The 25,842-nt window shown below is 40.0% G+C and overlaps 2 protein-coding genes across 2 annotated transcripts in view; one reads left to right on the top strand and one right to left on the bottom strand.

Moving 5' to 3' along the window:
* Positions 1-25,842, bottom strand: part of LOC112867878 (C-type lectin domain family 2 member A) — a 435,003-nt gene that overhangs the window by 384,559 nt on the left and 24,602 nt on the right. The window lies entirely within an intron of this gene.
* On the top strand, positions 7,856-24,398 carry KLRF2 (killer cell lectin like receptor F2). Its single transcript, XM_086714103.1, has 6 exons — positions 7,856-8,096; positions 11,582-11,680; positions 15,532-15,579; positions 19,960-20,108; positions 20,619-20,734; positions 24,023-24,398. Exons 1-6 carry the CDS (start codon positions 8,033-8,035, stop codon positions 24,138-24,140), a joined length of 594 nt encoding a protein of 197 aa, XP_086570229.1. The 5' UTR covers positions 7,856-8,032; the 3' UTR covers positions 24,141-24,398.

The raw sequence follows: 25,842 nt of genomic DNA, 5'->3' as shown, positions 1-25,842 counted from the left end.
CCACAGAACAGGTCTTTCTCCCTACCTGATTATAAAACACCTTTTCTGCTGAGGTCACCCTTTGGTGAACATTCATTTCAGATGCATTTCAAATACCTTCACATTTTTTTTTGCCCGTTTAGAAATATCTATCCTCACAGCTCTTCCCCAAATTGCTCTATCACTGGTTTTCTAATTATGTTCCTTGCGTGCCCCTGATTATCCAGCTAAACCACTGGATGCAGCCCATGTTTTGGCATACAATTGCACATCCGGTCATTTCTCCTTCCGAACAAAACGAGTCACCAGATGCACTGCTTCACATTCTGCCCCGTTGGGCGATATTCCTTTACTGCTGTCTTTGAGGGTAAAGAAAAAGGCTGTAGGGTGACATCTGTCCACTCTCAAGTGCCCTCCTGCATTTCATGAAGAACCATCCGTAAACCAGGCCCACGTCTTCTTTTCCTCTGTCAACCGATGTCAAGGAACTCCCCCCAGCAGGTCGTAGGCACCAGGTGGGAGAAATAATTAGAAATAACAGAATTGGGGACCATGAGCACTGGGGCTCCTTCTTCACGTAACTTATTTGTGCTTTCGGGGTTTGCTCAGCTCCAATCCAGTAAATACCACTGCCACCTGATGATAGAGTGCGGTCGTGCTTGCCCAAGTTTATGGGTTGGTGGCCCAGTATGCCAAGCGCTGTTTCTCAAAAGGAGAATTACTATGTGCTGAGGATGGCGGTGGTTTTCTCTAAAATACTAAGGGTCTGTGCTGTGAGTCACCTATATGGGCCTGCCAAACACTCCCAATGGCAGCCCCATCTGCCACTGCCACTTTAAGTGACAGAGGATCTGCTGAACCGTAAGGCCCAAGTGAGAAAGTGGCCTGTTGCAGAACCTTCCATTGTCCCCTGCCCCCCCCAGCCCCTGCCCAAAACTACAGTAAATAGGGTAGAGTAACAATCCAAATGAAGAATATGTTGCCTCCAAAATCCAAAGAGGTTGGCTAGGAGCTGTGCTTCTCTCTAGATTGCCGGAAAAGTCACGTGGGACTACTTATCTTTCACCTTATGAGAGATGTCTCAACACGTTCCACATCACTGGAACTCTAGAAATTTTAGCCTGGATTTTAGTCAAATTTATTTCCCACCCTCTGGCATGCAAATGTCTCACCAGTAAGTCGAGAGTAGCTGCTATTTCTTGCTCGCTGGGTCCATTTAACACAGTAGCATCAGTGTAATGGACCAGTGTGATATCCTGTGGAAGGTAAAGGTGATGAAAATCTCTGCAGACTGATACATGATATAATAGATACAACGCTGAGCTAGGCCAGGAAAGATGCCTTGCTGGCATTGCCGGCTGAAAACAAACTGCTTTTGATGGGTCTGTGGACAAATATGGAGAAAAAGACATTTGATTGCTCAAGCGATGGACCCCTATCTGGTGTGTCAGTTGCAGAAGCCCTAGTGGTTGAGATTAGCGTGAACCATTGTCATTCTCCAAGGTCCGTCTATCTTCAGCACAGACCAAATAGGGTAGTTGAATGGGGATGTAGTGAGAATCATCACCCCTACATCTTTAAGTCCTTGGTGATGGCACTAATCTCTGCACCCCCTTGTCCTTGTCCTTTATTATTTTCCAAGGTAGAGGCAGTACTAGTGGCTTCCCATTTGGCATTTCTCACCACAGAAACGCCCATTACACAAATCATGGAACCAATGTGCCAGCAGTTGAGTGCATCTATTTCACTAATGCTTTCCGGAGCTGGAGAAACAGCCACAGCCAAGGGTTCCGGGATCCACTGGGCCCACTGCGAGATGAACCTGAGGTAAAATTTCATGGATCGCCTGACCTCTGTAGGCTCCTGCTCTGACTGGTGGGCCACAATTACACGTTAGGTGGCCTGAAATTAACGTCAGTTTAGAGGCAGAGTCCACTACTCTCTGAAAGTTCAGACTTTTTTACTGTCCCCCCATTTATAGTTACCCTGGCAAAAGACCATAAGTCTTTTTGGAGAAGGCTGGGAGAATAACTTAACACTGTCAATTTTGGGTGGTGGGGTTTTTGGTACTGGGGTTCTTTCTCAAGTGAACCTGACCTCCTCTTTATTCAAGGGGTCTGGGTCTGTACACTGGCTCATGTCTGGGAATTGATTGAAAGACTGTGACTCTGTTTTTATGATTGAGGCTGGGCTTGTGTTCACTTGACCTAGAGCTTTTCTACCTATATAGAACAAACAGGAATTTAATAAACTTCCTATATATTTCATTTCTAGGAACGCCATAATCAACTAGATACCACCATAGGTCTATTAGGGTCAGACTATTCTGGCTGCTGTCTGGACTCTGCTGTCCATTGCAGTAACCACACCCACCTTGCCTTTTGTGATTGCTGCCCCGGGGCCCCTGTCACTCAAGGATCAAAGTAGTCCCATTGCATTTACATTTCTCAATTCAGTGATATCACTTCTCACTGTAAAGTCTTGCCTACAGAAAAGATCAATTACAGAGCTCTTCAAGAGTGCTGGAGCTTACTTCACCAATTTCATTTGGTGAAGTTTTTCGCAGATTGGTGAGAGATATTTTTCCAGACCTTCCCAGGGTAGGTGAATAGGTCTTAAAAGGGCAAGGCAAGCTGACATTCCAATCTCTCTAGTACTTTGGGTTCCTTCTTGTACATTAATACAAGGCATGTCCATCATTTCCAATGCTCACCTTTTGGTCCATGTTTCAGCCAACCAACCAACCTGTTAGAGTCTTTTCTAACTCCTCAAGCTGAAGCATTTGATGCATGATTTCTGCCTAATGAGCCCATGTCAGTGAATTTGGCCTGATCTAACTTTCTGTTTCTTCCACCGTTATCCCATATCCTTAGTTTCCACACATGTTCCCCAGATTTCTGCTTGTGTAAATCAGAAAACGCAAGTAGTTCTTTTGGAGTGTAATGCATCTCCCTCCTCATGGGCCACACTTTGTACCTCACCTTTAGGAGCCTATTGGGACTTGAGTCTAGTTATAGGTCTAGAAGCAAAAAACATGGTGGTGGTGGGTTTTGAAGAGAACCAATATTGTCTCGCATGCCAACTTCCTCATAAAAGGCTATTACCACTTCCTCAAGCGATGCAAGTTTAATCCCCTCAGACAGATGTGGAAAAGCCTATACCTTCGTTAGTGGCAAAGCTGATACCATTGTGGGTAGAGAAACCACTTCCATTGGTATTGTAGAGGCCACTCCAGTGGGGGTAGGGAAACTTTTTTAACTGGTAAGGAAGACTCATCAGAATTTAGAGGCTCAGTGTGAACCATTGTCAATATCCAAGATCTGTCTATCTTCAGCACAGACCAAATAGGTTACCAGATTTACCAAGGTCTTCTCATATGTTCCCATTTCAACTAAGAAGATCTCATTCTCTCCCAGTCAATGCCCTCATTTTAGCAGTAGACACTCTGCAAGGCTGGGTGGTCAACTTGTGTTGTCCCTCATCCAGTCCCACCCAATAGATTTTGTATTTGGTTTTCAGTAATTTCAACTTTGCAGCTCCAGAAGCCAAGGATGTTCTTTAAGACACACATAGAAGCTTTCAGGTCATTCATGTGGAGCTTGAGCTGGGAATCTGAATCCCTGAGCTCATCCTTTCCTTTCATCACATTGAGTAACAACATTAGTAGCAGCCAGCCAATCTCATTATATTTGTTAGTTTTCCAAGAATATCTGTATCATATCATCAATGAAAGTATCATATATGCAAACACCTAGCTCCTGGTTTCTTATAAATAGTTGATTAGGAGTATCCATGGAGATATTTTGCATATCTCTATTGCCATGGATTATCAGTACTCTACTCTCTTTACTACTAAAAATAGAGTCATTAGTGTCTCATTCTAATCATCTAAAAGAACCAATCCCAGAAACTCCATTGGCTCATGCAACTATAGAATGTGAAAAGCCCTACAATCTGCAGTTGGTGAGTTGAAGACCTCTACGGAGGATGACGGTGTATCTCCAGTCCAAATCTGAAGGCCCAGGAACCAGGAGAGCTGTTGATGTAAGTTCTAGCTCAAGGGGAGGAGAAGACTGATATCACAGCACAAAGACAAACTGGATATGGAGAGAGAAAATTCCTAACTTCTTCAGCCTTTTTAAACTATTTAATCCTTGAACAGATTTGATCAGGCTCATCCGTATTGGGGGGGGGGCAATCTGCTTTACTCGTTCTACCAATTCAAATGCCAATTTATTGCAAAAATACCCTCACAGACACACCCAGAAAAAAATTTCACCAAATATCTGGGCGTCCCATGTCCCAGTGAAGATGACACACATAATTTATAATTATAGCTATTGAGAAACTTAGATCCAAGATCTTATCCTAGAAATAAGATCTGTTTACTCTATAACTCACTAGCCAAAGTTTCCTCAGGTGCAATTTTGCAAATTTTAAGCTAATTTTTCTGTTATTGTGGGTGTGTTCACGGAAAGTGAGCACGAAGGATCTGGGTAATCTCAGACTCCATCAAATGGCCATTGGAAGACAAAGCCGATGCCATGCATGACACAGTCCTGAGATAGCTAACATCTGTTCCGACTCAGAGAGGTGGTAATGGGAACAAGGAAGGCTTAGATCTAGATCTTAGTTCTGTAATGTAGAATTTGTGTGTGTGTGTATGTAAAATTACTTAAGTTGTCTGAACAACAGTTGATTTGCATGCAAAATAGAGTTGATGAAATCTTTGTAATGTATAAAGGCCTTATTCTTGGGTTTCACCATCCCTTAAATGAGTCATCAAAGCACAGATATCTGATTTCGCAAGGGATAGTTCCATAACTTTTATAAGTGACAACTTTTGATTTGTTGCTAGGAATTAATAGCACTGTCAAAAATTACTTATTTTGGAGGGAAAAGGAAAATAAGACACAGTAAGAAAAGGCAGATATTTGGGACCAAAGGGAAACACTTCTAATTTTATAATATTTGGGAAGAATAGTAGCTAAACATCATGCCAAATAGGTGGAATTTTCATAGGAGAAAAAGAGTTGGAAAAATTGCTAGTGAAAGCGAAACTAGGTTGCAACGTAACAGAACTGTAAAAATATAGTAGTGAATAAAGGCTAAGTTTTGTCTGCATTTTCCAGACTTTCACGAATGTAATGCAAAGTCTGATAGAGAAAAATCTGAAAATGATGGACACAATAATTAATGTGTTTAGTGTTAAATGTCTTGAAATGGCTGTGCCTGGATCTGGTCAAGGGCAGCTACTCTTGGAGAGAAGGTGAATCCATGAATAGTACAGATGACGGTCCTTATGTGGGGTGGGGGGAAGAAAGCAGGGTCTTGAAATGAAAACACTGCTGAACACTACAGTGCTTATAGTTCACGCCACGCAATTTGTATTCGCTGAAAGAGCTAATGAGAGATGATAGGAAGCTGAATAAGTTTATCAAAGATTTGGCTGGCTGAAGAAAGGAAAACAGACGCTGGGTCCCCGAGGGGACGACACTGAATGCCTGAAGACTCACATGGAGGTCATTGAAATATTGGAGGCCTGGGATGAGGGTCCCTCGTACTATGATAAGGCTATTGAGATGGAGAGAAGTATATAGATTAGAGAAATATTTCAGGAGCAAAATCTGCGGGACTTGGTGCTTACTTGAATTAGGGCTGAAGGATGGAGTACAACTTTTTTCACAGCTGGTTAGATAGCAGTGAAATATCGTGCCGTAGGAAACCCTGAATGAGTACCAGTTGGGGGGAGCGAATCATCATTCAATTTTAGAAATACTTGTTTTGAGCCATCGAGACTAAGAAATCAGTTGGATGTATTGTATGTAGCGCAAAGGAAGTTTCAGTGGTAAGCTGAAAAATGGGTACTCATTTAGGCCATGGTTACGAATAAGAGTTTCTTGAGGAGGAAGTGGAATGAGGACAGGAAATTATTTAGGATGGTGGGGAATTTAAGAGTATATTGTCAATGAAAGAAAGATAAATCTGCCTCAAAAAAGAAGCTGTCAGGGGCGCCTGGGTGGCGCAGTCGGTTAAGCGTCCGACTTCAGCTCAGGTCACGATCTCGCGGTCCGGGAGTTCGAGCCCCGCGTCGGGCACTGGGCTGACGGCTCGGAGCCTGGAGCCTGTTTCCGATTCTGTGTCTCCCTCTCTCTCTCTGCCCCTCCCCCGTTCATGCTCTGTCTCTCTCTGTCCCAAAAAAATAAATAAACGTTAAAAAAAAAATTAAAAAAAAAAAAAAAAAAAGAAGCTGTCAGAGAAGATAAAAGAAATACCAGAAGAATGTAGTATCACAAAATTGAGAAGACTGTTTCAAACAGAAGGGATTTTCTCTTTCAAAAGTTACATAATTCTGAGTTTCTGATAAGGGCTGAGGGGTGCCTGCGTGGCTCAGTCTGTTGAGAGTCCAACTCCTGATTTCAGCTCAGGTCATGATCCTAGGGTCGTGGGATAGAGCCCTGCCTTGGGCTCAACACTGAGCATGGAGACTGCTTAAGATTCTCTCTCTCTCTCTCTCTCTCTCTCTGCCCCTCTCTCCTTGCTCCCATGCTCAATCTCTGTCTCTCTCTCTTTCTTTCTCAAATTAAAAAAAAAAAAAGATAATATACGAGATATATGTAGTGCAATTAGCATCTGGGAAGTCATAGATGATTTAAATGAGTTGATTTTCTTTAAACTGGCACCAGAAGGTTAGTGTGGGCTGATGTTGGAGGAGGATGAAATTTGCTTTATAATAAGGCCCCCAAAACAAGAGAAACTACATGTCAGGCTCGTATAGGGAAGAGCAGGAGGGGTAAATCGGCAGATCAGATGATCTTCGACAAGACGGGAGGATTCCAAAATGTAAACTGCTATGGTCATCTGCTGTAGAACCTAGGAAAAGCCAATGCTGCAGATGAAGCAGGAACACACAATGGACTGCTGGAGAATATCTTGCTCAGAGGAGGCCAGTCTTTTGGTTCTAGTCAGGCTTTCAAATGATTGGATGAGTTCCACCTTCCTCATAGAAGGCGATCTGCTTTCCTCAGAGTCTGCTGCTCTAAGCGCGGGTCTCATCCAAAACCACCTTCACAAAAACACTCAGGATGTTCGACCAAATACTTGGCCGCCCCGTAGCCCAGGAACACAGACACATAAAATTGACTACCACACTCACTGAGGGAAAAATCTGTTTGCGAGGAATTTTTCTGGAAATCATCTCTGACGTTATTGTATTCATAGTAATTCGTGTTCCCAACAATTTGAGGCTGATTGATCTATTATTTTCCTGTTTTGCCTCACGCAAGCCCTCTTGTCTCCTCTACCTGCTTCTATTAGCATTTTATACGCTTCCAAATAGCAAAATGACCATTTAAAAATTTTTTTTATTTAAATTGTTTTTATTCTTTATTTTTTTTTTTTCAACGTTTATTTATTTTTGGGACAGAAAGAGACAGAGCATGAACGGGGGAGGGGCAGAGAGAGAGAGGGAGACACAGAATCGGAAACAGGCTCCAGGCTCTGAGCCATCAGCCCAGAGCCCGACGCGGGGCTCGAACTCCCGGACCGTGAGATGTGACCTGGCTGAAGCCGGACGCTTAACCGACTGCGCCACCCAGGCGCCCCAAATTTTTTTTATTCTTAACTAGCTAGACGCTGTTCTTTTGTTTATTTGGTATGTACTTGGTTTATTTCATTTTTTTTTTCTTTTACTAGAATATAAAGGACATGAGGGTAGGAAGCATATCTGTCTTGTTCACTTTTATGTTCCTACTACTTTGCAGACAAGTGACTGGTACATGGTAAATGTAGGATAAATATCTGTTGAAAAAAATGAAATAAAATAGCCACGTTTACCTGGAGGACACAGAACTTCAGCCAGAAATTGACGTGGCTATCCATTTGTATTTTACCAACACATCCTGTGTGGTTTTCAACAGCCATGCCTGAGTAAAGTTTGAGTATTTTTGGACTTCCTTTCAGTTGTGTCTAGGAGAAATATCTAAGGCTAAGGCTATTCTCCATTGTCTTTATATTATTTTCTGAGTATTATCACATGAAAATATTTTAGGAGATGGAGAATGAAGATGGCTATATGGTCCTGGATTCCAAGAATCGTTTCAAATCCAGCTCTAAAGGTAGGAAGATTGCCTCCCCCCATTCAGACTGCAGCTTAAAATTGAATTATTCTCTTAGGAAGAGTCTTATTTTTGAATATTTTAAAGAGTTAAAATTAACTATGTTCTTGGACTTAAAAACTGTCTAAGATAGGTTAGTTAGACTCATGAAAGCCTGAAAAGTAAAAAGGCAGTGTTTTTGTAACCATGGGGCCTAAATGCGAATAGAATAATGTATAATCCCCACAATGTTATAGCATAAGAAAAGGAAGGTGTAACTTTCAGGTAAAAGGTCAAAAATAGTATTTTTACAGAAATTATACGTCTTACAAAATATAAGGTATTTGGAAGCTATTTGGGTATGGGATCTATATGAAGATACATGATATATTGGCAAGGTAAAGATCCAGTGCTAATGATGGGGACGGTTCTATAGTGTTCTACAGCATAAAAAGCATTTTTATGTATACATATTGTATTTTTAAATCTTCACAAAAGATCCATAAGATTGGCAGGATAGTCCATTGGAAACGAGAGAAGGGCAAAATGAAACTAACCCTCACTACTTAGGGCTGCTATATTTGGGTCAAGGTTTGCTTTTGCGTATCCTTGTTTTCAGATCTGTCTCAGGTTCTCTAGGTAAGTTTAAGAGATAACATATTGACGTCTAAGCGCAGTGTGTCTACAATGAATTTGTATAATGATCGTGTTGAAATAGCCATGATCCAAGCAGGGATGACATGGGCCAGGGATTTGGAATTACTGGTCACAACCACAGCTCTGCCATGTGGACTTCTAGTGAACATCTTTATGTACTATTCCAGTTTCCATCTCGCAAATTTAAATTTTTTTTGGTGTTGTTTTCAAAAACATGATACTTTTCTCATCATCTGAAGGCTTAGGGTCTTTCTCGTAGTTTCAATTTTGATGCAAATACTTCCTTTTTCACCAGTAACTCACTTTGATGTAGTAAAAAATAGGACCATTGGAGTCAAATTGACTAAATTGGACCCCAAAGCCCAAAGACTAAGTGGACCACCTTGCGGAAAATCTTTTTTCTTAAATCCATAATTTTCACTTATAATAAAGCAGATCTATCTTGTGATTGCTTATGTGGGTGTTAAACCAAACTACTAGGTTTTTTTGAATTTCTAATTCAATGGAATAAGTAATTCTTGGAATAAAATGAGTAAAAATATATGAAATCTGAGTATAAGTACATAAAATATGAAATAAACATACATTTAAATTATGAGTGAAAGAAGGATAGGGCTGGAAACATAAATGAGACCCGCAGTCAAGTAAAAACTATGTCACATAAGCATGTTTATGCTTGTCGTAAGTTTGTTTCTAAGCTTCTTTGTTTTGATAAGAAAAACCTTGCTAATTATTCAGCTTGCATCAGAGTTACACCTATACTTAAGACATATGATTAATCTTGGTACTAAAAACAAAAAGAAAAGTTTCCCATCATAAAGCAGATACAAATAACACAACAGTACTCTTGCAGGAGCAAAAACAGGTTTCAGAGTGATTTCTTAGTATTACCCCATGTAGGCCAAAGGCACCGAGTTGAGTGATTCCAGAATGGGCCAGGGCAATCCACGCTATGCACTCAGCTCTCTGTTCACCTGGCTTTATATAACATCTATATTTTGGCCTATATATAAAAAAAAATCATGTTTTAATTTATAGCTATAGTATTTGGGAATGAGTTTACAATTTCCCTTTCTAGCAAATATGGAACCAGTTAACTGCAGATCTGTATGCCTAGGACGGGTGTCTCTTATAAAATTGCAGAAATGTATTTTGAGTACTTTCAGCTCAGTAGAGGTCTTTTCACTTTTGCTTAAGTAGAATAAATACCCATAGGCTAAGGGGAAAAAAAAAGAAGCGTATTCTGGATTTATTCTGTAATACCGACAATCGTTTCATAAATTTCGGAAGTTTTACTGCATACAGGACATTCTGTGTGTATTGTACATATAATCAGACGCACTAAGTCCATAAAAATGAAAGTAAAACGTACACGTATTACCCAGATCTGAGAAATAGCACTTTTCATTACGACTTAGAGGACAGATTATTTGTGAAATGTACAACCAAGGTTATGGAACTAAGTGCTTGTTTCTTTACAAGCTGATGAAACTGGGAATAATTATCTGAATATCAGATTATTCGACTTTCTCTTTGGCCATCCGGATGCCAAATGGGCTATAGAATGGCCAGTTTGAGATACTGTTCCGATGATATCTGCATGTAAAAGGATTTCGTTTGTGGAAAGAGTGTATGTATCTAACTTACTCAAAAGTGCTCAGACGTGGAAGACAATAGATAATACTGAAGGACAATAGTAACAAATATCCCTGTTTAATGTCTTTGGATGCTCCCTGTTATCTCCTGTGTAAAGAGACCACTCCTCCCAACTCTGATCCAGCGGACTACTATGGCATAATTTCTATACAAGTACCTTTAATTACAGATCTACGATGCTTTAGGTTGACACAGATTCTTGTCTGAAAAGTCAAGTCAGGAAAATACTACATAGCATATGTACGAGTGAAATAGCATGAATATCACCAGTACCGTGATTGGTTCATAATAGAACTTCAGTACATGTTTTTTTTTTTTTTTCCTTCTCTTATTTCTAACAGTGCATCATTAAAATAAATACTACATAAAAATAAAGTTAGGGGCGCCTGGGTGGCGCAGTCGGTTGAGCGTCCGACTTCAGCCAGGTCACGATCTCGCGGTCCGTGAGTTCGAGCCCCGCGTCGGGCTCTGGGCTGACGGCTCAGAGCCCAGAGCCTGTTTCCGATTCTGTGTCTCCCTCTCTCTCTGCCCCTCCCCCGTTCATGCTCTGTCTCTCTCTGTCCCAAAAATAAATAAACGTTGAAAAAAAAAATTAAAAAAAAAAAAAAGTTAAAAAAATTAAAAAATAAAATAGGGCACAAATAGACAAAAATCATGTTGTGATAAAAATTAAATAATACGTATAACATATATACACTTGACAATAAAAAATCCAACAATAAAATTAATAAAAACAATTCCATTTATAACATTATAACATTATATATATTATATCTAGAATTATTTTATATAGAATTAATTATTCTATATGTAATATATTGATATTATATAATATATAATACTATATATAGGCAATATAAATATATATATAACACTCCACCTACAAATTGTGTATGATATTAATACATAATATATACAATTTAATAAATCATTTTTAAGTCATCAAAAACATCACCAAATAATTAACAAAGCAAGACAATGACAATACAATCCAACACATTAAATAACGGTAACATCTGTTTGTGTCTGGACTATAAATATTTTTTAATTTCAAATTTTCAATTAATCATAATTTTAGTGCCATATCTGAAATGAACATAGATTATTTTTGTAATCAAAATAAACAGGAAAATATTTTTAAAGTGAATAATCAAATGAACTCTAAAATTCACCAAAAAAACTCAATATTTCAGAATGTTCCCTGTATCCACCGTATTATTGTCTTATGCTAGTATGTGGCTGCATTGGGATCCTTATTATCATGATCACACAGATTTGCCTGAACTTTTGGGGTGAGTATGGAGTTTTTATTAACTTTTACACTTTGAGAACATAAATGTTGATTTTTAATTCTTCTATTTTTTTTTATTTTTTAAGTTTATTTATTTATTTTGAGAAAGAGAGAGAGAGAGAGAGTGCGTGTGCAAGCCAGGGAGGGGCAAAGGGAGAGAGAGAATCCCAAGCAGGCTCCCTGCACTCCTGCCATGGGGCTCAGTCTCAAGAACCATGAGATCATGACCAGAGCCAAAGTCAAGAGTGGGACGCTTAACTGACTGAGCCACCCAAGTGCCCCGATTTTTAATTCTTCCTACTATCAAGATCAACACCACATTGTAACCCCAAATTGGTAAATTAAACTGACCAGCCATATATGTCATATTCGAAATTATTTCAAATTAAAAAATTAAGAAAGTTAAATATAAAATTAGCATTTGTTCGGCATCTTTTCTTATGAAGAGCAGTTACTAAAAAGTTAACTTATTTTATAAAAAAATTAGTGATGTATTTTTATAAAATGCTCATTGGTATTATTTTCAGAGATAATGATTGAATGTACTAATGTGATTAATGTGATGGTTGAACAAGACGAAGGACCTGTTTGAAAACCATTTTAGATGTACCTCTGTACTGTGTTTTTTTCTTTTTCCTGAAGTGATATTTAATGTGCATAATCTATAGTTGTTCTTTTTGAAGCAACTAGACCGATACATGGATTTCGACAATTTTCTGTTTTTCTTTGAAACGTTCTTAAAAATGTAGGGCTAAAAGGGGCTCTGTTTTATATGTAATGCTGACATGGAAACATAAACTGGTGGTTTTTGAGAGGAGAGGGCTAAACATGGGTGAGCCCCAAGGCGACTTCCCTGAGGGAGACAAAAAATAAATAGTTTATTTTTGTATCACGCGATTAAATTAGTTTTTTTTTTTTCCTGATAGAGCAGGGGGAAAATATCAGCTATTTCTAAGACCAAATGAATATTCTAATTAATTTAGTTTTTCTGTACTTTGCACAACATTTTGGCCACAAAGTTGCCAACCAATCATATCCTTCAAATGTGTTCAAATTTATATTGAAATCAAACTAATAAAATGAGATTCTCTGCTTATTTGAGAGTCAATATTAGGTTATTAATATTGGTTTTCCTACGTCCATAAGTATTATTGTCCGTAATTATAAGTCCGTAAGTATTATTGTCTTTTAACCAGCAATTCTAAGAAATTGTACATACTGTAATAATTATCAGTTTTTTTAAGTCCTTAAAATTCAAGAGCAAATGGTCTTTTGTTAGACACTAAATATGGTATATATAGGCTACCACTGACCTCTTGTAACTCAGTTATCTTTTCTGTAGAAGATAAATGATAATATAACTGGTGCAATAATCATTGCTTTAGAAAGTGATGCTATTGAGAAGAGATGAATAGAATTTGACTCATTGATGAAATATTAGCAGGGACAATATATTTTTCTAGTAATATTGTTTTAGTGATATTTAGTGATATTAAATTTGTGCTTACACTTTACAAAAATTGTTTTAAATGCTTATTTATTTTTGAGAGAGAGAGAGAGAGAGAGCACAAGCATGAGTGGGGAAGGGGCAGAGAGAGGGAGACACAGATTCTGAAGCAGGCTCCAGGCTCTGAGCTGTCAGCACCAGAGCCCAACGTGGGACTCGAACTCACGGACCATGAGATCATAACCTGAGCCAAAGTTGGACGCTCAACCAGTCGAGCCACCCAGGCGTCCCTTGTGCTTCCAATTTGACCAGTTTAAAAATATTTTCCATGGCCTCCAGTTCAAAACAAAGTATTGACCATACATACATACATCTGCCCTCTCCTGAGATTCTGGATTAGAACAGTAAAAGACATCAAAATAGAATAAATTAATAAAGGCACAAAGAATGGAAAGGGTAGAAAATTGGAAAGGAAATGAGAAGCAGAGAGGATAATGCTATTGGATTAATCAGTGGAGAGAATCAGTGTAGAGAAGGCACAGCACACAGCTCAGTGTAGATGAAATTATTCCTCACGGCAAAACCCAGGCAGCACTCTTTTCAGAAAGGACAGTACAGAGTGTAAAGAGAAGTCTAAAGGGAAATAGATAGCTAGAAGACTTCCTAGGGCATGCTCGTTCAGACTGTTGTCTTGACAACCTCTTACTCCACTCACACGGTAGCATTTGCTACTATATCATGCCAAAATAAACAAAAACAAAAACAAATTCTTGTAAAACAATGAGATACAGGGGCACCTGGGTGGCTCAGTCAGTTAAGCCTCCGACTCTCGATTTTGGCTCAGGTCATGATCTCACGGTTCGTGAGTTTGAGCCCCACATCGGGTTCTGTGCTGGCTCTGTGGAGCCTGCTTAGGACTCTCTCTCCCTCCCTCTCTGCCCTTCCCGCTGGCATGCGCTCTCTCTCTCTCTCTCTCTCTCTCTCTCTGTTTCTCTCTCTCTCTCAAAATAAATAAAGTTTAAAAAAAAAAAGAAACAATGAGATACATCACCAGAACAATTTAGGGCTTGTCACTTCGAGAGTGGTGGTTCGTGCAATAAGCATGTGTCCCCTTATTTTTGTACCGGCATGGGAGAGGGGCACAGTGTGTTGATTTCCACATAGCCTGGCTATTTCCTGTCTTCTTTCTATCTAAAAATTCATGATAGCGAACAAAATACCCCGGAGGGTACAGAAAAGCATCAAGAAGAAAAAATCGATAAATATAAACACCTGGAAGTAATCTGAGACAAAAACACAAAATATTGTCCATCTAGAAAAGATAATGTCTCTCTAACAAATTCCCAGAAGAAGAGAACAGGGGGGAAAGTAGATGTGAAATGATAAAAGAATACATTTAAAAAAATTTCAGGGGAGCAAAAGCAAAACCCCAAACTATGAGTTTCCAGCTTATGCAAGCCTACCAAATTCAGAATAGGATATGCAAATAGATATAGATAGATAGATGATAGATGGATGGGTAGAGATAGATGATAGATAGATGATAGATAGACAGAAGATGAAAGATGGATGGATAGATAGAAATTGGTAGATGATAGGTAGATAGATAGATAGATAGATATAGATAGATAGGTAGATAGATAGATCCTCATCGTATTTTAGGGCACCATGGGCAAAGACATGACCCTAAAGTTTTACATGAAGAATTGCTTTTCTCCCTAAACAAAGAGAAACATATTGGCACCAGGAGTTTTAAATGTACATAAAAGGACACTGTTGTAGTAATGCCTTCAAAGTTATGAGCTAAATTGATTTTAACCTAACTTTAAAAAAAGAGTAATCAAGCAATATAATTTTTCCATGCATATTTTTAAACAAATAAAGAGGGTGTGTGTGTGTGTGTGTGTGTGTGTGTGTGTGTGCGTGCTGGTTTTAGACAGACTGAAGCCAGCCCAAGAATGTGGTAAAAAGCCATTTCAAGTTATCAGGTGTTCTATGTTCCTGGAAAGCAATGATTTCAGTCTATACAAAAACAATCTACAAATGAAGCTACAAGATACTGAAGGGACTTGATATAGTAAAAGGGAGATGGGGAGGGGGGAGGGTGGTCCGGACGGAGAAGAAATAGCATTAATTAAAAAATTCATTGATAAGAAGAAAATAATTTACAAAAGAGTAATAGATACGAGGTTTAAGAATGCACACAATATTCAGAATTGTGATTGGCATCTAAAGATACGGTTAAAAGCGGGCAAAAACAGGAATGGAGGCAGATTAGAAGAGAGAGTGAATTTTTATTTGCGTGTCTTTGTTTTGTGCTACTGTTTTTATTCTCACATACCTAGATGGCTATTCATTTTCGCATGTTTCTCATTGTTTTTTTTTTTTCTTTGCACTGAGTACAGAGGAAAAAAAGGATTTCTCCCAGAAAGTAAATATCAGCCGTCTAGCAGGTAATGCTCTCTTTTTTTGTCTGCTCTATGCTTGAATGAAGAGATTCCAACTGGTCACGTGAATTCAGGCAAATTAACCACGAGTCTTCTCAACTTTCAAGTGGGGATATAATACTTAAACCATAGAATATGTAGCGTCGGTTAAACCCACTGTGAGGGTTGAGTGTCATCGCGGCCACACACTGGTACCCGGATGTTTGATCAAAAACTAGCGTAGGTGTTGCCGTGAAATTACTTTTTAGATGAGATTAGCATATAAATCAGTAGAGTTTGGGCAAAGCAGATTACCATCCACAATGTGCGTGGGCCTTATCCGATCCACTGAAGGCCCTAAGAGGAAAAAATACGAAGGTTCCCCAAAGGAAGAGGGAATTTGACCTCCGGTCTGCTTTTGGACACAAACAGCAACATCGTCTCTTCCCTGGGGCTCCAGCTTGCCAGCCTGTTCTGCACATTAGATGACAAAATCGATTTCATACGATTTTCTGTTATCATATTCTTAGATTCGTTTATGATGCAAAATAAAAGTGGAAGTAGAGACTTGTTATAATGAAGCTCCATAATTCCCTTTCAAACAGCATCAACATTTACTGGCACATAATCAATATTATTTACGTCTCCTCCTGTCATCACTTCTCCAGACCAGATTCCGTTAAAAGCGATTGTCAGATATCATGCCGCTTAATGCTTAAATATATCAATACGTGATTTTTTACCGTTCCCAGCTCCTTTTGCAAAACGCAAACGCGGCATCGCCACACAGCCTGTGCTAGTTTTCTCTGGATGCGTAACAAATTAACACTCGCTTAACAGTTTAAGGCAATAGCTGCTAATTACCTCACACTTTCCAGGGGAGCCTGGGCACGGCTCCACTCAGTCTACTCTTCCGAGTCTCACGGGATACAGTTTAGGTGCTGATGAGATCACACACCTTTCCGGAGCTGAGGTTCCTCTTGTGGACTCACGTGGTTGTTGCGACAATTCAGTTACTTGGAATTGTAGGACTGAGATCACGGCTCTCTCGCTGCCTGTCACCTAGGGCTGCTCTAGTCTCCAAAAGGGCCCCTGCGTTTCCGTGCATCGTGTGACTGTTGCACCTGCCCTCAAGACGTGAAAGCGTAATGCTTCGAAGAAAATCGAAATTACCTTTCTCTTTAGAAAAGGCCCAGTCTCCTTCTTGAGCTCTAGTACCTGGTGAAATCAGGTCTATCTAGGGTGGGGGGTGCCTGGGTGGCCCAGATGGTTGAGCACTCAACTCTGGATTTCCACTCCGGTCATGATCTCAGCGTTGTGAGATCAAGCCCCACATTGGGCTCTGTTGCTGAGCCTGCTTGAGATGGTCTCTCCCTCTCTCTAAAAAAAATAAACACACACACACACACACACACACACACACACAAAACAAAACAAAACAAAAAAAAAAAAACAGGCCCACATGGGATAATCTCTTCATTTACTCAAAATCAACTGATTGGGGATCCTTCTCTAGTCTTCAAGACTCTTTCATCTTATCCTACGATATAACTTAATCATGGGACTGATATCCGATCATATTCAGAGAGTTGACTCACACCCCAAGAAAGCGAATTTCATACAGCAGGTACGCCAGGAATTTGGGGAGATTTTAAAATTTCCCTAAGAACGTTGGACTTCTGTCTGCCATTAATTCCTAAGACAAAATCATCGATATCTTCTTAAGATCATCTACGATCCAGTCATCATTAAATAGTCTTTTTTTTTTTTTCTTGGGGTGCCTGGGTGGCTCAGTTGGTTAAGCATCAGACTCTTGATTTCGGCTCAGGTCACGGTCTCCTGGTTCATGAGACCGAGTCTCACATCGGGCTCTGCTCTGACAGTGTGGAGTCTGCTTCAGATTCTGTTTCCCTTTCTCTCTGCCCCTCCCCACTCATGCTCTCTCACTCGGAAAAAATAAATAAGCATTTAACAAATTAAATGTAGGGGCGCCTGGGTGGCTCAGTCGGTTGAGCCACCGACTTCACCTCAGGTCACGATCTTGCAGTTCTGAGTTCGAGCCCCGCCTCGGGCTCTGGGCTGATGGCTCAGAGCCTGGAGCCTGCTTCCGATTCTGTGTCTCCCTCTCTCTCTGCCCCTCCCCCGTTCATGCTCTGTCTCTCTCTGTCTCAAAAATAAATAAACATTAAAAAAATTTTTTTTTAATTAAATGTCTTTTTTTCTTTCATGTGATTTGTTAGAATCAGACCCAGAACAAAGACCGTAATTGGCATTTGATTAAAATGTCTCTTCAGCCACTTAATCTGTAGGTCCTCTTTACCTCCCTTTTATAGTTTCTTGGTCATTTATTTGTTAGAAAAAAAAAAAACGGATCGTGGTTATGTATCATTTCTCATATTCTGGATTTTTCTGTTCATACGGCCATGGTATTTATTCATATGTTCATGTCCATTTAACATGTTCCTCTGTCTTATCAAGTAGTTTTAAAAACTAAGTATGTTAGGTGCTTAGAAACCTGCCTGGTCCACTATAGTGACTCTATGTGTCTGTTGTTATTATTATGTAAAGCGTCTGATACAGGAATTGATACAAAGTGTCGCTCACTAAATGTTTTACTCCATCTTGATCCCTAGGATATTTCTTCTTGTTTTATTTTTTTTATTATTATCATTTTAAAATGTTTATTTATTTTTGAGACAGAAAGAGACAAAGCATGATCAGGGGAGGGTCAGAGAGAGGGAGACACAGAATCTGAAACAGGCTGTAGGCTCTGAGCTGTCAGCACGGAGCCCGACGCGGGGCTCGAGCTCACAGATGGTGAGATCATGACCTGAGCCGAAGTCGGCCGCTTAACCGACTGAGCCACCCAGACGCCCCTCTTCTTGTTTTAAAAGATGGCACTTGAATCTGAATTAACTGTAAGAACTCTTTTTGACAATTAATATCCACATTTTGCATCATTTTTTTTTTTTTTGATATTTCAACATTGACACTGATCATTTGGAACATTTTTAGAGTGTCTTTGTAGTTCTACAGCTGTACTTTATTGACCACTTTGTCAATCGCCAGGTAATGCAATTACTTAGTCCTAATGCCTCTTTCTCAATAATAATAATGAATAGATAGCCCCTTTCAAATCATAAATTGGAAAGGATACTTGAGGTCATTTTATACTTTTTAACACACAACTATGTACTGGTAGAACTGAGTGAGACTCCAGTTATCCTGAGTCTTCAAATATTCTGGCAAAACTGTAATTATTCAGGATTGGCAATACTTGCCCTGGTACAGAATGTATTAATGAGTTAAGAATATATGTAAAGTTGTATATATAGAAAACTATTCCTGGATAGTTTTCTTTAAGTCATATTTCCTGATGTTACTTTTATTTTCCATTTCAGCTGGACAATATACATTCAATTTCCTACAATATTTTTTTATAAATATTTAGACTTACCTATCACAGACTAAAATATTAGCAATGAAAAATATGACATGCTTTAACGTATGGGCATTTAATTCAGTCATCACCAATCAACAATTAAATCAACCATTAAATCAAAAGGGTTATACGAGGGTGACTCAGTTGGTTACATGGCCAATTTCAGCTCAAGTCACGATCTCGATGTCTGTGAGTTTGAGCCCTGTGTCAGGTTCTGTGCTGACAGTTCAGAGCCTGGAGCCTGCTTCTGATTCTTTGTCTCCCTCTCTGGCCCCTCCCCCACTGGTGCTCTGTCTCTATCTATCTCTCGAAAATAAATATTAAGAAAATTTTTAAGAAGGGTTAGATGATAAGAAAGTCAAAGACAGTCACTTCAACAACCTTCCAGGCAGGTAAATGACAAGGAAGGAGATGTTCACAAATGACTAGGCCATAGGAAGCAGAAATTATGACTGGTTAAAGGCTTTGCTTTTGAGGTGGAAATGCAATTGAACAGTAAAATATAAGTATAATTTGGATGAAGAAGAAGGAAGAGAAAGCTATTTGAGACTAGGGAGACCATGTCCATGAAAAGCACAGGAGGATCAAACTATCCAATGCAATCATGTAAATAATGTCAATAGTAAGTAATCTCATAGAAATGAAATCCAGGTTGTAAGGACGACCTTAAGAAAAAGGAAACAGACCAGACAGTAGAGAGATTTAAACAACAGGCTCTCACTTCTGTTAGTTATGAATAAGCAAAATGTTACATATTGGTGTCCTCTAATTGTGGGGGTCAGAATTCACATGCTTTTTTCTCCCCAACTCCTCACCCAGTATCCTGCCCCCATTCCAGAAATAGACATATTAATGAATCAATCTCATTCTCGTTCTGTTAATAGAGCTGCCTTTGAATCATACAGCATACTATTCACACTTTATTCAGGGTGGAGTCTAATTTTTTTCTCTACATTTTCCTTCAGGAAATGATCATGTGTGCCCAAAAGACTGGCTGCTGAACCAAGGGAAATGCTACAGGTTTTCAATGCCTTCCAAAACTTGGAATGAGAGTCAACATGATTGTGCATACCTACAGGCACATTTACCGGTGATCCAAAGTTTGAAAGAGCTGGTGAGGAATCAAAAACAGGATCTAAGTACCCAAGGAAGACTTTCTGGGTGCAGTTATAAGAAGTGTGGGTGGTTTAGAATCATTGCTTTTGGATGTTCGGTAGCCATGATACAATTACTATTGTTTATTTTATTTTATTTTTTTTTTAATTTTTTTTTCAACGTTTATTTATTTTTGGGACAGAGAGAGACAGAGCATGAACGGGGGAGGGGCAGGGAGAGAGGGAGACACAGAATTGGAAGCAGGCTCCAGGCTCTGAGCCATCAGCCCAGAGCCCAATGCGGGGCTCGAACTCACGGACTGGGAGATCGTGACCCGGGCTGAAGTCAGACACTTAACCGACTGCGCCACCCAGGTGCCCCACTATTGTTTATTTTAAAAAACCCTATCATTTATGAAATAAATGATTATTTACCATTCCATCAATGCCTGACACAGTGCCTTAGTCTATAGAGGGCATTGAAATTTTTTTGAACAAATTTATAAATGAATACACCATGTCCTTGATAGGAGTTCATACAGAAGAGTTTAAAACCTGGAAATCCTGCTTGGATTGGACTATATATTGCATCCCCAGGAAAACAATGGATGTGGATAAATAAACACCTTTTTGTGGAAGAAAACAAGTAAGTAATTATTTGGAGGGAAAGAATGGTGGCAGTCATGTTGCCTTATTTATAGACAGTTTTTTTTATGTTTTTGTTTTTGTTTTTGAGAGAGCATGCGGGAGCGTGGGGTGGGGGTGGGGGGTGGTTGGGAAGGCAAAAGGGAAAGAATTTTAAGCAGGCTCCACTCAGCAAGGACCCCAACATGGGGCTCCATCCAATGAACGTGGGATCATGACCTGAACCGAAATCAAGAGTCAAACACTCAACCAACTGAGCCACACAGACTCCCCTATAGGATAGTATTTTTCAAAGTATTTTTTAAAAATGTTTACTTATTTATTTCGAGGGGGGAGGGGCAGAGAGAGGGGGAGAGAAATAATCCCAAGCAGGCTCTGAGCTCAGTGCAGAGCCTGACCCGGGCTCGATCCCACGAACCCTGAGATCACGATCTGAGCCGAAATCAATAGTTGGAGGCTCAATAGACTGAGCCACCCAGGGGCCCCTACAAAGGTGTTTTTTTTTTTTAATTTTTTAAAATGTTTATTTATTTTTGAGAGAAAGAGAGAGACACAGAGCACAAGCAGGGAAGGAGCACAGAGAGGGAGACACAGAATCCCAAGCAGGTTTCAGGCACGGAGCTGTCAGCACAGAGCCTGACGCAGGACTTGAACCCATGGGCTGTGAGATATTGACCTGAGCCAAAGTCAGTTGCTCAACAAACTGAGCCACCCGGGTGTCCCAAAGTATTTTTAATAAGCTTCCATACTTTCCAGTCTTTTTATATTTCTTCCTCCTTTCCTCTCTTCTTCCCCCCTCCCCTTTTCCTTTCCTATCTCTCTTTTTCAGGCCTTTTCTCTTTCTTTTTGCTTCCCCTTTTTTTTCCTTTAACATGCACTAATGAGAAACAGGGCTAGCAAGTGCTCACGATGACGTCTGGAAATTTTCATGGTCAGGAAATAATAACGACTTTATAATTTTTAAGCCAAGTTAAATCTCATTTAAAATAATTTTTATTGTATATAGTAAATGCGCAGATCAAATGCCCCTATAAATAAAAGCATCCAGAATGTATACAAATGTCTCAGAAGTGAGAAAGTATGAATTTGAAAGCTTGCTCCCTGCATGTTCTCCCAATTGGTTGACGTCAATGTCTTCATCTGTATGAAAAGAATAGCAAAGCTTCCCTCACAATGTTCTTGTGTGACCAATATAAGGTAATGCATGTAAGGGTTCTTTAAAACTCTCACACAGGGGCGCCTGGGTGGCGCAGTTGGTTAAGCGTCCGACTTCAGCCAGGTCACGATCTCGCGGTCCGTGAGTTCGAGCCCCGCATCAGGCTCTGGGCTGATGGCTCAGAGCCTGGAGCCTGTTTCCGATTCTGTGTCTCCCTCTCTCTCTGCCCCTCCCCCGTTCATGCTCTGTGTCTCTCTGTCCCAAAAATAAATAAAAACGTTGAAAAAAAAAATTAAAAAAAAATAAAATAAAAAAATAAAACTCTCACACATATTTACGCTTTCTCTTGTGCACCCCTGTTTTCTTTACACATCACTAGAGCACCCGGCTTGTGGCAAGTTTGAAGCAAAGGCCATGGAGCAATAGGCCATTTTGGTCTGGCTATTTATGTACTCCTAGAGACTTCCATTCTCCACAGAGTATCATCTTTCCTGAACATAAAACTAAAGTATGAAGCAGTATTTATTCTTGGGACCTGCTTTGCTAGCGATCTTAAGACAAAAATTGGTAAGGAATACCTAGACTTTTTTTTTTTTTTTTTTCTTTTGGAAACCAACATATTCTTGGAGCATGATATAAAGCTTTCATTTAGAAGTGCCTGGGTGGTTCGGTTGGACACTGGTGAAGTGTCCAACTTGATTTCGGCTCAGGTCCTAATCTCAAAGTTGTGAGATCGAGCCCTGGGGACAGACTCCACGCTCAGTGTGGAGTCTACTTAAGATTCTCTCTCTCTCTCTCTCTCTCTCTCTCTCTCTCTCTCTCTCTCTCCCCCTCCCTCTGTTCCTCTCACCTGCTCACACACATGCTCTCCTTCTCTCTAAAATACTTTTAAGGGGCGCCTGGGTGGCACAGTCGGTTAAGCGTCCGACTTCAACCAGGTCACGATCTCGCGGTCCGTGAGTTCGAGCCCCGCGTCAGGCTCTGGGCTGATGGCTCAGAGCCTGGAGCCTGTTTCCGATTCTGTGTCTCCCTCTCTCTCTGCCCCTCCCCCGTTCATGCTCTGTCTCTCTCTGTCCCAAAAATAAATAAACTTTGAATAAAATACTTTTAAAAGCTTTCATTTAATTATATAAGGAAAAATTATATGTAGATGGTTATAATAGTGTTTGCTTCTTATTTTTAAACGCTAACCATCAACTAGAAAGTATAGGTAAGGAAATAGTTTTCTCCAAAAATATTCTCTTCACTTATGTTCCTCATCATACTATTGATGGTAAGGAAGAATTTAAGTCATCCAAACAGGTTTTACTTTAACTTAAAAGCCATTTCCCCCGCAGGTTACTGTTTGTAACTCCCATTGGTATAAGATATCTATCACTTTGCAGTCATTGTCCAAAACTTACATTTTAACATCTAATTACCTTTTATAGAAAATTATTTTGCTGTGTGGAGAAGGAATAGATGGGAAGCAAAACTGAAACTGAAGTTCAGTCGGAAGGCTGTGATCAGAGACAAGGGAGAGGCAACCACAGCCTAGGCTGGGAGTGAATGGGTATAAGGAAGGACCAATCTCGATGTAGAATACCAGAATTTGCTGGTACATGCGATTTGAAAAGGTGAGAGGGTAGGAAGAGACAGGGATGCTTCTAATCTTTTGGCTTGAGGTTCTGTGGTAATGTTCCTCTGGTAAGAGAGACATCCCAAAAGAGAGGGTGTGGAGGGTATGCAAATCAAGAGTGCCCAAATGCAACCATTGACCACAAAAGAAGGGTCCATTCTAAAACCTCTGGAACATTCCATCTCGGCTGCCTATACAAGTTGGGCTGGAGGAAACGTTAAGAAATGGGAGCACAGGGGCGCCTGGGTGGCTCAGCCGGCTAAGGGTCTGACTTCAGCTCAGGTCACAATCTCGCAGTTCGTGGGTTCGCGCCCCGCGTCGGGCTCTGTGCTGACAGATTCTGTGTCTCCCTCTCTCTCTGACCCTTCCCCGTTCATGTTCTATCTCTCTCTGTCTCAAAAATAAATAGACGTTAAAAAAATTTAAAAATAAAAAATTTTAAAAAAAGAAAAAAAAAAAGAAATGGGACCGTTATTTTAAGATAAATGCTCTAATGTCTATGCTTTATCTCCTAGTTTTCTCATGATTGGACCAACGGATCACACAAGCTGTGCTGTTGCAACAAGAAATCAGGTGTATTCTGAAGACTGTAACTCCAACTTTAATGGCATTTGCCAAAGAGACGCTGTCTGAACAACAAAAACAAATCTGTGCATTTAAACAAAGATTTGAAGCAAATGCATATGGATAATAGTGCCTATCTTTTTTTTTTTTTTAGCGGAATGCAAATTTGTTTCCTTTCTATACTATTAAAAAACAAAATTCGACTGAGGAAATTTAAAGATATAGTTGGCATTATTCAATGATTCGTGAACTGGGTAGCATCCCACCAAGCAAGTAAAAAAAGAGCTCCAATGAGCTACAGAGAAGGAAAGGCTTTTTAAAGGCAGACGGGGTAGGGCGCCTGGGTGGCGCAGTCGGTTAAGCGTCCGACTTCAGCCAGGTCACGATCTCGCGGTCCGTGAGTTCGAGCCCCGCATCGGGCTCTGTGCTGACCGCTCAGAGCCTGGAGCCTGCTTCGGATTCTGTGTCTCCTTCTCTCTCTGCCCCTCCCCCGTTCATGCTCTGTCTCTCTCTGTCCCAAAAAATAAATAAAAAAAATAAAAAATAAAAAAAAAAATAAAGGCAGACAGGGGTGACAGAAGGAAATCCGAAACAATAAAAAGATTATTTGGGGCAAGGTCACCTTTCTTTGGGGCATGAAAGTGGGCCATCAGGTGGATCCCCTTATTAGGGTTGACCAGAACATTCTTGACTGACCAGTTAAGATTGTATTCTTGGGGAGATCCAAACTGCAGTTAGATTAGGTATTAAGTTTTGGTTTCATGACAGGTGCTTAGCATGAATGACTCCATTTTGGGCCTGTTGTCTCTATTTTCACAGTACAAACATAAAATTTTCAAATATTCCGTATAGAAGTAATACTTCAAAATAAGGAAATATGACTTATTTTTAAACAAGAAAACACTCTTTCCTATTGTTTCAATGTCTAAAAAGATAATTAAATTTCAACTTGTAATCCTGCCTTATTCGTTGTCTGTGTCCTATTGGGTTTGAAATCCTGAGCATTTGGTGAAGAAATAGCCTAAGCAGACAGATACACTGTTTTTTTTTTCTTCATGGTGGGCCTTTTCCCCAAGGTTGTTTTTCAATTTTTATCAAAAAGAAATCAAACTTTCAACTGGTGATAACGTACTCAGGTGTTGTAAGCATGAGATGTCTATTTGAGGTAATACACAATCTTGTTTTCAACGTGATTCCACAATTTATTTTCCTTTAATCAAATTTATATTAAAATTATTATGCTATGAATGATCCCATTCCGTTTCTTTTCTAACTGAAGTTCTGTGCAAACTGAAGTTTCTTATTTTCCTGTCATTATTTATTTATTTATTAACGTTTATTCATTTTTGAGACAGAGAGAGACAGAGCATGAACGGGGGAGGGTCAGAGAGAGGGAGACACAGAATCCGAAGCAGGCCCCGGGCTCTGAGCTGTCAGCACAGAGCCCGACGCGGGGCTTGAACTCACGGACCGGGAGATCATGACCTGAGCTGAAGTCAGCCGCTTAACCGACTGAGCCACCCAGGCGCCCCTATTTATTTTTAAATTAAAAAAAATAATAATGTTTACTTTTGAGAGTGAGATAAAGCACAAGCAGGGAGGGGCAGAGGGAGAGAGAGAGGGAGACACAGAATCCGAAGCAGGCTCCAGGCTCTGAGCTGTCAGCACAGAGCCTTACATGGGGCTCGGAACTCACTGACTGCAAGATCATGACCTGAGCCTAAGTTAGATGCTCAACTAGCTGAACCACTCAGGCACCCTTCCTCTCATT

This window comes from Puma concolor, chromosome B4 (genome assembly GCF_028749965.1).
Source record: "Puma concolor isolate L17-30 chromosome B4, mPumCon1.1.hap2, whole genome shotgun sequence".
NCBI lineage: Eukaryota > Metazoa > Chordata > Mammalia > Carnivora > Felidae > Puma > Puma concolor.
The sequence above is the reverse complement of the archived record's forward strand: the minus strand, read 5'-3'. Positions and strand labels throughout refer to the sequence as shown.

What these genes read in the sequence shown, in the direction of transcription:
- KLRF2 (XM_086714103.1), top strand. Translation starts at nt 8,033, where the DNA reads ATGGAGAATGAAGATGGCTATATGGTCCTGGATTCCAAGAATCGTTTC. An exon ending in GATTTGCCTGAACTTTTGGG is followed by an intron (nt 11,681 to 15,531) that starts GTGAGTATGGAG and finishes CACTGAGTACAG; the next exon opens with AGGAAAAAAAGGATTTCTCC. An exon ending in AAATATCAGCCGTCTAGCAG is followed by an intron (nt 15,580 to 19,959) that starts GTAATGCTCTCT and finishes ATTTTCCTTCAG; the next exon opens with GAAATGATCATGTGTGCCCA.